At 37.5% G+C, this 14,411-nt stretch overlaps 1 protein-coding gene across 1 annotated transcript in view; it reads right to left on the bottom strand.

The window, feature by feature from the left end:
* Nucleotides 1-1,331: 1,331 nt before the first annotated feature.
* The window catches only part of LOC131955156 (uncharacterized), a 14,580-nt gene continuing 1,500 nt past the window's right edge, over nt 1,332-14,411 (bottom strand). The window contains exons 2-8 of the mRNA XM_059319145.1: nt 11,762-11,974; nt 10,358-10,527; nt 9,273-9,410; nt 7,871-8,020; nt 2,339-2,469; nt 1,618-1,680; nt 1,332-1,515 (exon numbers count right to left, since the gene is read on the bottom strand). Coding sequence (XP_059175128.1) covers nt 1,636-1,680; nt 2,339-2,469; nt 7,871-8,020; nt 9,273-9,410; nt 10,358-10,527; nt 11,762-11,974 — 847 coding nt within the window. The 3' untranslated portion in view covers nt 1,332-1,515; nt 1,618-1,635. The remainder of the gene's footprint in view (nt 1,516-1,617; nt 1,681-2,338; nt 2,470-7,870; nt 8,021-9,272; nt 9,411-10,357; nt 10,528-11,761; nt 11,975-14,411) is intronic.

Below are 14,411 nucleotides of genomic sequence, written 5' to 3'. Positions count from 1 at the left end.
TGGTTAATGGCTGTGGTGGTTAATGGCTGTGGTGATTAATGTCTGTGGTAGTTACGTGGTCTGTAGTTTGGTCTTGTCGTATCATTCTGAATACAGAACACAGCAAAGTTTGCGCGAACGGCCTGTAAATCTAAAAAACATGACATGAAGAAGCTTACAAGCATAATTCCTACCATTTTAATTTCTAGCAAGTTACAGCAACGAAAGTCGACAAGTCATTCAACAAAGCAAAAACAGTGTATGCGTTTTTTTTAGACTGTACTCTATCAAAAACACTTACTATTTTTATTTACTTTTGAAACCATCATTTTTACACCCGTTGATCTTTTTTCCAACCATTAATTTACACCTGTTAACCAACGTTTCAAACCATCAATTTACACCTGTTAACCAACTTTTCAAACCATCAATTTACACCTGTTAACCAACTTTTCAAACGATCAATTTTACACCTGTTTTTCAAACCATCAATTTTACACCTGTTAACCAACTTTTCAAACCATCAATTTTACACCTGTTTTTCAAACCATCAATTTTACACCTGTTAACCAACTTTTCCAACCATCAATTTTACATCTGTTAACTAACTTTTCAAACCATCAATTTTACACCTGTTAACCAACTTTTCAATCAATGGTTTTTTTAACTCCGATTATTCACCTTTTCCAAAAATCAGTTTTACACGATTGATCAACTTTTCGAACTATCAGTGTATCAGTTTTACAACAGGCTGCTATTGCTTCTCTGCCTAAAGATATCAACTGATGTCATTCTCTTTAGTACACTATTGCCTAGACCAGACGGTCTATATCAGCAGTTGTAAGGTAGACGTGTTGGTCTTGACCTGTATCCTTTATCACGTGCTCATTAACCCTTCGTCCATTTTGATGACCAGTCGTATGTAAAGTATGTGTGTGTATCTCTGTGTGTGCCTTAGATGCCTCTATGTATGTTTATGTCTGATTATTGCCTGCTTTTGTTTTACTATGTATGTGAGTATGTGACTGTCCGGAATATATTCCAAATCTTTCAGTACAATATCCAACATACAAGCAGGTCTCTGAAGATCACGATGCAGCTCTCTGGGTATAAAAGATCATGATGTAGCTCTCTGGGTATAAAAGATCATGATGCAGCTCTTGGGGTATAAAAGATCATGATGCAGCTCTCTGGGTATAAAAGATCATGATGCAGCTCTCTGGGTATAAAAGATCATGATGTAGCTCTCTGGGTATAAAAGATCATGATGCAGCTCTCAGTCTATAAAAGATCATGCTGTAGCTCTCTGGGTATAAAAGATCATGATGCAGCTCTCAGTGTATAAAAGATCATGATGCAGCTCTCGGGGTATAAAAGATCATGATGCAAGTTTCGGTGTATAAAAGATCATGATGCAAGTCTCGGTGTATAAAAGATCATGATACAAATAACAGTTTATAAAAGATCATGATCTTTTTATGTGGACAGCTCGTCTGCACATAAACTTGAGACACATTGAAGGTTTCAGCCGCCGGCCTTCATTGGAAAAAAATAAACGATAACATTACAGTTGGGTCACAAGACAATAGGAAGATTGTCTGTAAAAAAAAGACTAAAGACAAAAAAAAAGACTCCTACCAGTTGAAGGTGTAGATTTTAACCAAAGTGGAAAGCTGATGACAGAACCAAATGGTTGGGTTGCTGTGAGGAGTAAACAAAGTATGTATAGGTAGTTCTTAAAGATAGCTATTGAACCATGAAATACAACTATCTACACATAAGCCTTAAATAATATTTTGTACACCTATGCTTTAAGAAAACGATGTACACATACGTTTGAACAGGTAAATGCATCAACCTAAGATATCAACATCAGCACTAACCTCAGATATCAACACCAGCACGCCACTAACCTCAGATATCAACATCAGCACGCCACGAACCTCAGATATCAACATCAGCACGCCACTAACCTCAGATATCAGCACGCCACTAACCTCATATATCAACATCAGCACGCCACTAACCTCAGATATCAACATCAGCACGCCACTAACCTAAGATATCAACATCAGCACGCCACTAACCTCAGATATCAACATCAGCACGCCACTTACCTCAGATATCAGCACGCCACTAACCTCAGATATTAACATCAGCACTAACCTCAGATATCAACATCAGCACGCCACTAACCTCAGATATCAACATCAGCACTAACTTCAGATATTAACATCAGCACTTACTTCAGATATCAACATCAGCACGCCACTAACCTCAGATATCAACATCAGCACGCCACTAACCTCAGATATCAACATCAGCACGCCACTAACCTAAGATTTCCAGAGCCACTTACCTCTTCCGAAACCTCTTGTACTGACTCTTCTGATGGTAAAGTTTGCTCAGATGGTGTCTCCTCTGGAGTAGTCTCTGGCTCTTCTTCCGACTCCTCTTTAATGGAGTCAATGGATATTGTTTCTGGTAGCCCTGAGAGAAGAAATAAACTGCATACGATCTTACTTCAAGCAATCTTTTTAAGGGAGTTCAGTCTCATCGAAATTGAAGTTGCAAGTTATGGACTATATGCAACACAATAACTGGAGACTATTCACACATCTATAATAATAGTTTCGCTGTCTGTCTATCTATCTATCTATCTATCTATCTATCTATCTATCTATCTATCTATCTATCTATCTATCTATCTATCTATCTATCTATCTATCTATCTGTCTGACAAGAACGCTCTAGAGAAAAGACAAGCAATTTAAAAACATGCATAGTATTTCGAAAAACGAAGTATGACGTCGACACATTTAGCGCACAGAGTAGAAAATAATCTCAAACCCAGAGAGTGCACACAGTTATATGACGTCATTGATTATCGAGTAAACATTCAATACAAAGGCAATTTGGTCTAATCTAAGTGGTTTGCGTGAAGAGTTTCTTGCATACAATTCTTCGGGTAGGGGCGAAGCCCCACCCCCCGCGTAAGAACGTCTGAGCCCCTCCCCCTCCCCAACTCAAAAGAAATTTCCTCATCGATACTCTATAATAAAATTAATGTGTCTAATCTAAAAAGTGGTTTTCTTGCAATGGGACGGTAGACATGTTTTTTTTTTTTTGGGGGGGGGGGTGTGTGGGGGGGTGTGGGGGTGGTGTGTGGGGGGTGGGGTGGTGTGTGGGGGGTGGGTTGGTTTCAGTGTTTCTTTCAGACTTTTTCCTCCCCGGAGAGGGGTGGGGTTACTTGAAATTTTCGGGGGCGGGGGGTAGAATTTTCTGGGAGGGGGCGGACACTGGAAAAAGTATATAATTATATTTCGTTGAATTGGACGGTAGACATGTTTTTTTTGGGGGGTGGGGGTGGAGAGGGGGGGGTGGAGGGGTGGGGGGGCGGTGTGTGGAGGGGGTGGTGTGTGTGGGGGGTGGGGGGTGGGGGGTGGTGTGTGGGGTGGGGGGGTGGGGGTGGTGTGTGGGGGGTGGGTTGGTTTTAGTTTAGAGAAAAGAGACAGCACTATCAACCTAGCGCCCGGTGTATCCTTCCTCAACGGGCCATTTTTCTCGTTTTATGTATATATTTTTACACAGATTGTACTTTTCCTAAAGGCAGTTCATACAATTTTAATGGAGAAAAATATTTTAGGATACGACCAGAGGCGTATCCAGGTTTTCAGTGTAGGGGGAGCGAAAAATAGCAAAAAAAGGCGCCGAATGTGTAATGTTCTATATATATATATATATATATATATATATATATATATATATATATATATATATATATATATATATATATATATAGGGCGTAGTCTGTTTTTGTCATCCTCGTACAATTTACTTTATAATTGCATTATGTCTTCTAAAAATTGGAATGCATAAGACGCGTAAATGAATATATTTTTTATTGCTTAATCAGTTTTACAAAACGGTATTCATTTTAAATTAAAAAAGAAACAGTATTTAGTAAGGCCTATGTAACACGTTTGATAGCAATTTTGTTTTATCCTGTACTCTAGAACTTCTGTTAGAACTACAACATCCTTTTTCGTCGAGGTTTCATTTTAGCAAAACGATCAATTACGTCTTTTAAATCAACATCAGAAGCTAATTGTCGTTCAATCGTAATCAGGGCTAAGCTGGACAACCTGTCTTTGTTCATAGTAGAACGGATGTATGTTTTCAGGAGTTTAAGACGGCTGAAGGATCTTTCTGCTCCGGCACTGCTTATTGGTAAAGTCAGAAATATACGATACAAAGTGGACAGGTTTGGATACATAGAACACAAGTCATTAGCTATCATGAATTTCAGAATGCTGTTTACTGTCAACGCTATTTCTAGAGGTTCTTTTTCAGTTGAAACTCCCTTGTTTACACTGCTTACACTAAAAACCTCTTGGTAAAATGTTCTAAATGATACGAATTCCTGCACTACTTCAGTTCAACTTTCAACAACATCCGAGTACGTCACTGCTAATTGCTCCAACTGTATTAAACTGTCATCTAATGCTAAATGTTTTGGGTCTAAGCAACAAAACTTGGAAGACACATCTTTAAAATTTTGAAACCTTGTGTTTGTACTAGTAATGACAGAGTCAAGTGACACTAAATAAGTTTGAACAATGAATTTTTTCCTAGAGTCAGATATCTGAGTATCCTCTGTTCCTTCGTCATGGAATCTTTTCCGTTTGTATAACCTGTGCTGCTTATACTCCGTACGAATATCACATTTCTCAGCGAGCTCAGTGGCTTCGTTCTCAATCTGCTCAAATTCTGATTCAAATTCATTTCTCCAGCTACTCATCTCATTTTCAAAAATCTGAATGAATCGAAAGGCTGTTAACATATCAATGCTACTCTTCTGTAAATAAATGGATACGTTAAAAGCCTTATGCACAATTCTTTTCCAAAACATTAAAACAACTAAAAACTCAAAGGTCTCTATTGTAACAAGAATTCCCTTTCCTTCGGCAATCTGTTTAGAAGTAGAGTTTTTAACTTCACCGTCAACTATTCTTCGCAATGCAAGAACTAGTGCTGGTAAATTCTGCAATATAGAATCTACTGCTGTCTTTCTAGAAGCCCATCTTGTATCACTAAGTCGTTTCAGTGTTAATGAAAATGCTTCTATGTTGTTGCGTTGCTCCTCTTGCAATATAGAAAGACGAGGTAGACTTCCGGTAAAAAATGTATATACGCTTTCCAGAACTCCAAAAAACAGCTGTGTTTGAATATTAGATGAAACAGCATCTATGAGAATTAAATTTAAATTATGAGCACAGCAGTGTGTGAAGAGTGCGTGTGGAGCTATTTCTCTAACTCGTTTTTGTACGCCGATATTTCACCAGACATGGTGTTTGCTCCATCGTAGGACTGACCATAGCACATGGTCATTGACAGCCCTAAGTCTGTGACTGCTGTAAGAAGCGTTACAAAAAAAAAACAACTCTGCACTAGCTTCAGGAAGCTTTCAAAATTAAATGAATATTTCGATGGATTTTCCATGTTCAGAAACATATCTGATTGACAAAGAAAATTGATCCGTCCTAGTAATGTCGATAGTTGAATCTACAATAAAAGCGAAATACCTAGCTATCTTAATTTCACCTACTATCTTCTTTAAAATTTGGGATGATATAGACTTAATTAAGTCGTTTTGCATACTCGGACTTACGTATGTTGCATTTCTGTCACCGAAAAGTAAATGTTGTTTTAGCAAATCATCTTTCTTAGAAATGAGTTTAATAAGTTCCAAAAAGTTGCCTTCATTTAATGTAGCTTCTCCTAAACTTTGGGATTCACGATGGCCCCTAAACGCCAATCCCTGTTTTCCCAAATAGAGAACTGCATCTATAATACTTTCCAGTATTACTCTGGTTTTTTTTCTATTTCCTTCTTTTCTGATGTTAAAATGTCACATATTATGGTTCTGTCTTTGTAAAGTCGGAATTTTGTAATTAAAAGTTCTCTCTCTGCAATCTTGTGACTTTCAGAGTTTTCATGTTTGTTAATTTTGTCGGGACCTTTTGCAAAGTTCATACAATCCAATTTTGGATCGCCCCAAGTGTCTGACTTGTGTTTAAAGAGCTGACTTGTGTTTAAAGAGCTGACTTGTGTTTAAAGAGCTGACTTGTGTTTAAAGAGCTGACTTGTGTTTAAAGAGCTGACTTGTGTTTAAAGAGCCAACAAGCAAAACAAATCATATAATTTGCCTTGGGCGAATATACTAGCCAGTGTCGTATTATTTCACGACCACATTTTGTATGGGTTTTTTCTTGTACCAACTGGCACTAAAGTGCCGACCAGTTACATTTTTTGGAAAATCTTTATAAGTATCTTTGAGGCCTGGTTGACAAGGACCAAACTCAAGTAATGCATGTACTAGATCCGGTGTTATGGGTGTTTCACAAAACAAAAAAAGGATCTGTAGGATATTCCAGACTTATATCGATTATAGCTTTAAGTTTGACTGGCATTGTACTGTCAATATCCTCTTCTAAATGGGTGTCTTCTAAAATGTCTATAGACATTACCTTATTGTCTTGAGTCTCGAAGCCTTGATTATGCATCTGAGATGATGTTGTTGCTTGTACATTTTGTACTTGGGTATCTTGAGACACATCAACCTCTGGTTGTATTGTTGTAGCAGTTAAAGGCGTACAGCTTGAAAAATATGTATCCAGTTTGACACATTTGGATGACGATTGTTGGCGCTCTGAAATTTCTTTCAATCTCTTCCCCTCCCACCCCGAATATTTTTTCTTTTCTGGTTTCCTTTCCATTTAATAACCTCTTAACTAACGAATTCTAAGCTCAACTGTTGTCTTAGTCGCAATATAGTTAGTATGATACACCAAATAATTTAAATGGTGCGATTTTTTTTTTTGATAATTACTAACTATTGGAAACAAGTTCAAACGATACATCAGCTGAGCGGATAATTAACTGTGCTATCAGGGTTAGTTTAAGTTGAGTTGTTTTTTAAATACAAAATATAGCCTTATTCAAATTTAAATATAGATCTAGATCTAGTAAACTAAAATAATAATTAATATAAAGTTAATACTGTTTTATATAATTTGATTTGTAATCTTAATCAGTATCGCCCAAACTGTAAGAATACTACTACTTCATCATGATGACGTTGTTTAACCTTGTCAAAATTTCCCCACCGCTACGCAGTTTGCCCATACGTAAATTTAAATAGAGGTGTCACAGTAGTTGTATTTGTTTCTGTATTGTAATTTTTAAAAAATCAATCACACGATTCAAACTGTATATATAAAGTAATTATGTGTGAAGTTTTAAGTATAACATTTTCTAATTCAATTATTTTTAAACAAATACATTATACATTATACCGTGGATTTACACTTAACACTCCTCTTGTCAAGTGGTACCACCCGTAGATGTTTTTTAAACATTGCATTGCATTGCATCGTAATGGTTATTTTTAGAACGGCAAACTGATGCAGCTGTTAATACGTGTTGTAAACGTAGACAGTACTAGACTAGTACAATAATGCTTAATTGCTGCATGAAAAGAAATCTTGTGATTTACAAAGATGTGCCGAACAAAAATATTTTTTTAACAAATATCATTGTTTAAAACTTTGAGTTTAAAAAGTTTCCAAAAAGGCGCCACTTTGCTGAAAATGGCCAGAGGGGGAGCGGCTGCTCCCCCTGCTTCCCCCCTGCGTACGCTACTGGATACGACCAATTAGACATAAGTAATGTTACGGAACAATTGGAATTCGTATTCGTGTATATATATATATATATATATATATATATATATATATATATATATATATATATATATATATATATATATATATATATATATATATATATATATATATATATATATATATATATATACTTGGTCACTGACCTTGCGGTACAGGCATAACCGGGACCTTCTTCTTCCTTCGGCCAATGAGCATGTTGAGGAAGTCCATCCGGAATACAGCGTCAAACAGGAAGTGGAAGATGAAGTGGGTGATGACGGGTAAGTGGTGGCCCAATGCCAGAATCTGTATGGCTGGTCAAGTGTTAGAGTTGGGCTACAGTACAGGCTACAGCTAGCAAATATGGCTGGTCAAGTGTTAGAGTTGGGCTACAGTACAGGCCACAGCTAGCAAATATGGCTGGTCAAGTGTTAGAGTTGGGCTACAGTACAGGCTACAGCTAGCAAATATGGCTGGTCAAGTGTTAGAGTTGGGCTACAGTACAGGCTAGAGCTAGCAAACACTTGCTACAGTTTAGGCCAGAGCTAGCAAATACTTGCTAAAGTACAGGCTAGAGCTAGCAAATACTTGCTAAAGTACAGGCCAGAGCTAGCAAATACTTGCTACAATATAGGCTACAGATATCAAATACTTGCTACAATGTAGGCTACAGATATCAAATACTTGCTACAATGTAGGCTACCTACAGCCATCAAATAGTTGCTACAATATAGGCTACAGATATCAAATAGTTGCTACAATGTAGGCTACCTACAGCCGTCAAATAGTTGCTACAATATAGGCTACAGATATCAAATAGTTGCTACAATGTAGGCTACCTACAGCTGTCAAATAGTTGCTACAATGTAGGCTACAGATATCAAATACTTGCTACAATGTAGGCTACCTACAGCCATCAAATAGTTGCTACAATATAGGCTACAGATATCAAATAGTTGCTACGATGTAGGCTACCTACAGCCATCAAATAGTTGCTACAATATAGGCTACAGATATCAAATAGTTGCTACAATGTAGGCTACCTACAGCCATCAAATAGTTGCTACAATATAGGCTACAGATATCAAATAGTTGCTACGATGTAGGCTACCTACAGCCATCAAATAGTTGCTACAATATAGGCTACAGATATCAAATAGTTGCTACAATGTAGGCTACCTACAGCCATCAAATAGTTGCTACAATATAGGCTACAGATATCAAATAGTTGCTACGATGTAGGCTACCTACAGCCATCAAATAGTTGCTACAATATAGGCTACAGATATCAAATAGTTGCTACGATGTAGGCTACCTACAGCCATCAAATAGTTGCTACAATACACAGCTCCAACACAAACACATGCACAACTTTGGTGTAATATTTAGCTTAAGGGTCTTCTAAATAAACTTACGACAAACTAACTCGACAGATATTATTTCACTAAAACTTGACATTTTTCAAGTCTTTGTTTTACCAATAGCTTAGCACATAGTACACCCCCCCCCCTGCCCGGGCTTTTAGATATAGGTTTGATTGTGACGCCACTACACCAAGCTACAGACCCTGGTACTTCTGTGACTCCTCTATGGACGACTCGATCTTCTGACGCATCATGGAGAGGTACACGATGGAGCCGAAGAGGACGGTGAAAACAAATTGGAAGTCGCACAGCACCACAACGTTGGTTACTGGTGTGGTGACTGGAACACAGGAATACGTGACGTCATTAGCAGAACACAGGAATACGTGACGTCATTGGCAGAACACAGGAATACGTGACGTCATTGGCAGAACACAGGAATACGTGACGTCATTGGCAGAACACAGGAATACGTGACGTCATTGGCAGAATACACGAATACATGACGTCATTTGTAGAATACACGAATACATGACGTCATTTGTAGAACACAGGATTATATGGCGTCATTTGTAGAAGACAGAAATACATGACGTCATTTGTAGAACACAAGTATATATAACGTCATTTTTAGAACACAAGAATGTATGACGTCACATGTGAGAGAAACTTAATAACAGTATTTAAAGTTTATAAAAATGAGTGTATTCGCAGTTATTTTACCACATTTAATTTTTTTTTTTAAACCCTTGGCAGAGTTTGTATTTCATGTTGACCCATTTCTATCGTGGTTTATTTTTAATTTTTTTTTTTTTTTAGTGCATTACAATTCACAGACAGCGCGAATATTAATTCTGGGGTCTCAAGATTGGTTTCCGTACTCGTTTCTAGGGGATTCGCCTGTATTTGGGTACATACGATGGGGACCTGTTCAAGGAACTCTGGATCCACCACAATGACCAGTGTTTCTTCCAGACTTTTTCCTCCGGGGGGGGGGGGGGGGCACTTTGAATTTTTTTTGGGGGGGGGGCGGTAGACTTTCTTGGGGGGGGGGGGGGCGGACACTGTTAAAAGTATATATTTTCTATATAAATTATATAAATTTCATTTCGTTTGGGTGGGGGGGGGGCGGTAGAATTTTTTCGGGGGGCTTTGACCCCCCCCCCCGAAGAGATGCCTGGAAGAAACTCTGACAATGACCCCCCCCCCCCTCCCCCTGGGGTCCACTTCTCCCATTTTGCTTTACGCAGATGCTTGAATTTGTTCCATCCATTCCTGTCAACTCACTCAACATTTTTAACAGTTTCTTGAGACGTCTGTACGTGACTTGGGTGTAGAGCTTCTTGGCGAACCACACGTATATGCCGATGATGCCTGCAAACGGCATCACGCAGAGGAAAGTGAAGTATAAGTACGACATCAGTACATCGTGCTTTTGAAAGCATTCGACGTATTCGCTGAAATGAGGGATTTCTTTTACTTGAGAATAATCTATAGAAGTATCATAGTTATGCGAACTAATATCGAGGTGTGTAGTTTTGAAATAATTTGTGATTTATAAGATACAGTTCGGTGTGAATGAATGAATACTACAAATTTAATAAATAAGTAAGAAAATAAGTTAATTAATTAACTTTAAAGATTTTTAATTTTTTTAATTAATAACATTTTTAAAGTGACAGAAGCTGTGAATGAATAAACGAATGAATAATTTTAATAAATACTTAATTAATTAATAAGTTTATTATTTAAATAAATAAATAAATAAGTTGAGGAATGTATTATGTGGTCAGGATATATGGAGAGGGGACAGAGTTTTGTCTGTAAAATGAGTATGCAGTTCGTGGGATTACTGTAATTAGGCCCTGTTATTTAATGTAGGGCGAATGCTAACCAACCTATCCACTAGATCAGGGGTTCCCAACCTTTTTTTACTCTAGAGCACATTCTAAAATATCGGTAGGGTGGCGGGCACCACCTATTTAAAATCGACAAACTCCTTCCATAACTTGTCATTTTCCCATAATTTATTTTCTTATTTTCTTATAGTAATAATGTATTAAAAAATAATAAACAAAAATGTTTCAAAATAATAAAATTATTTGGTATTTTTTTCAAATTGCATACACACAGAGAAATGTATTTACAAAACATAAATAATGCAGTCAAGTTGGGACTAGTATTGAATATATTTAATAAACCTAGGCAGTCAAAAAAAATTAAAACTGTAAAAAATTAATTAAAATAAATCATATTTTAAAATAATGTTTATGACAAAAATTCTGTCTCTGTCGAATGGTGAGAGGCGGGCACATACGAATCGTTCAGCGGGCGCCATGGCGCCCGCGGGCACAGGGTTGGGAACCCCTGCACTAGATACTAGTAACTTGGAAAAGTGCATAGCATGAGGTAATAACCAATCTTCCAGTGGCGTAGGCAGGGGGGTTAGGGGGTCATAACCCCCCCCCATAGACCCCTCGGTATATATATATAAAGTTTGAGGGGGGTGCAAATCGAAAGTTTGAGGGGGGGGGGGCAAATCGAAAGTTTGAGGGGGGGGGGTGTAAATCGAAAGTTTGTCCCCGGGTAAAAATTGGAACCCCCCCCCCCCCCCTTGAGACGATCCTGCCTACGCCGCTGCAATCTTCGCTTGGTATGCGGGTTAGATCCCTAAGCTAGAAAGTTACTAACTGGCTCTTTGTGTAAGTACTTGTAGTCCTGAATAACGCAAAAGCGAAGCTCAAACCGCACGAGATGAAGAAGACGACGAGTGTGGCGATTCTGGAGAAGCGGCTGATCTTCTGGGGGTCCATGCTGAAGTGTTCGCACATTCGAGCCAGGGAGAGCGGGATCAAAACCCAGTTGGAAGCAGACGTGATTGAGCTGCAGGACCAGTAGGTCAATCTAAAGATAGATTGTAGGTCAATCTAAAGATAGATTGTAGGTCAATCTAAAGATAGATTGTAGGTCAATCTAAAGATAGATTGTAGGTCAATCTAAAGATACATTGTAGGTCAATCTAAAGATAGATTGTAGGTCAATCTAAAGATAGATTGTAGGTCAATCAATAGGTGGATTGTTTTGGTGGGTTATACTACAGTAGTAGGTCAATCTAAAGAAAGATTGTTTTGGTGGGTTATACTACAGTAGTAGGTCAATCTAAAGAGAGATTGTTTTGGTGGGTTATACTACAGTAGTAGGTCAATCTAAAGAAAGATTGTTTTGGTGGGTTATACTACAGTAGTAGGTCAATCTAAAGAAAGATTGTTATGGTGGGTTATACTACAGTAGTAGGTCAATCTAAAGAAAGATTGTTTTGGTGGGTTATACTACAGTAGTAGGTCAATCTAAAGAGAGATTGTTTTGGTGGGTTATACTACAGTAGTAGGTCAATCTAAAGAAAGATTGTTTTGGTGGGTTATACTACAGTAGTAGGTCAATCTAAAGAGAGATTGTTTTGGTGGGTTATACTATAGTTGTAGGTCAATCTAAAGTGAGATTGTTTTGGTGGGTTATACTACAGTAGTAGGTCAATCTAAAGAAAGATTGTTTTGGTGGGTTATACTACAGTAGTAGGTCAATCTAAAGAAAGATTGTTTTGGTGGGTTATACTACAGTAGTAGGTCAATCTAAAGAGAGATTGTTTTGGTGGGTTATACTACAGTAGTAGGTCAATCTAAAGTGAGATTGTTTTGGTGGGTTATACTACAGTAGTAGGTCAATCTAAAGAAAGATTGTTTTGGTGGGTTATACTACAGTAGTAGGTCAATCTAAAGAGAGATTGTTTTGGTGGGTTATACTACAGTAGTAGGTCAATCTAAAGAAAGATTGTTTTGGTGGGTTATACTACAGTAGTAGGTCAATCTAAAGAGAGATTGTTTTGGTGGGTTATACTATATTAGTAGGTCAATCTAAAGTGAGATTGTTTTGGTGGGTTATACTACAGTAGTAGGTCAATCTAAAGAAAGATTATTTTGGTGGGTTATACTACAGTAGTAGGTCAATCTAAAGAAAGATTGTTTTGGTGGGTTATACTACAGTAGTAGGTCAATCTAAAGAGAGATTGTTTTGGTGGTTTATACTACAGTAGTAGGTCAATCTAAAGAGAGATTGTTTTGGTGGGTTATACTACAGTAGTAGGTCAATCTAGAGAGAGAGTGTTTTGGTGGGTTATACTACAGTAGTAGGTCAATCTAAAGAGAGATTGTTTTGGTGGGTTATACTACAGTAGTAGGTCAATCTAAAGAGAGATTGTTTTGGTGGGTTATACTACAGTAGTAGGTCAATCTAAAGAAAGATTGTTTTGGCGGATTATACTACAGTAGTAGGTCAATCTAAAGAGAGATTGTTTTGGTGGGTTATACTACAGTAGTAGGTCAATCTAAAGAGAGATTGTTTTGGTGGGTTATACTACAGTAGTAGGTTAATCTAAAGAGAGATTGTTTTGGCGGGTTATACTACAGTAGTAGGTCAATCTAAAGAAAGATTGTTTTGGCGGGTTATACTACAGTAGTAGGTCAATCTAAAGAGAGATTGTTTTGGTGGGTTATACTACAGTAGTAGGTCAATCTAAAGAGAGATTGTTTTGGTGGGTTATACTACAGTAGTAGGTCAATCTAAAGTGAGATTGTTTTGGTGGGTTATACTACAGTAGTAGGTCAATCTAAAGAGAGATTGTTTTGGTGGGTTATACTATAGTAGTAGGTCAATCTAAAGTGAGATTGTTTTGGTGGGTTATACTACAGTAGTAGGTCAATCTAAAGAAAGATTGTTTTGGTGGGTTATACTACAGTAGTAGGTCAATCTAAAGAGAGATTGTTTTGGTGGGTTATACTACAGTAGTAGGTCAATCTAAAGAAAGATTGTTTTGGTGGGTTATACTACAGTAGTAGGTCAATCTAAAGAGAGATTGTTTTGGTGGGTTATACTACAGCAGTAGGTCAATCTAAAGAGAGATTGTTTTGGTGGGTTATACTATAGTAGTAGGTCAATCTAAAGTGAGATTGTTTTGGTGGGTTATACTACAGTAGTAGGTCAATCTAAAGAGAGATTGTTTTGGTGGGTTATACTATAGTAGTAGGTCAATCTAAAGTGAGATTGTTTTGGTGGGTTATACTACAGTAGTAGGTCAATCTAAAGAAAGATTGTTTTGGTGGGTTATACTACAGTAGTAGATCAATCTAAAGAAAGATTGTTTTGGTGGGTTATACTACAGTAGTAGGTCAATCTAAAGAGAGATTGTTTTGGTGGGTTATACTACAGTAGTAGGTCAATCTGAGATTGTTTTGGTGGGTTATACTACAGTAGTAGGTCAATCTAAAGAGAGATTGTTTTGGTGGGT

Source organism: Physella acuta, unplaced genomic scaffold (assembly GCF_028476545.2).
Source record: "Physella acuta isolate Inbredline_101_S28 unplaced genomic scaffold, ASM2847654v3 ptg001057l, whole genome shotgun sequence".
Classification (NCBI taxonomy): domain Eukaryota; kingdom Metazoa; phylum Mollusca; class Gastropoda; family Physidae; genus Physella; species Physella acuta.
This window is presented reverse-complemented; position numbering and strand designations above follow the sequence as displayed.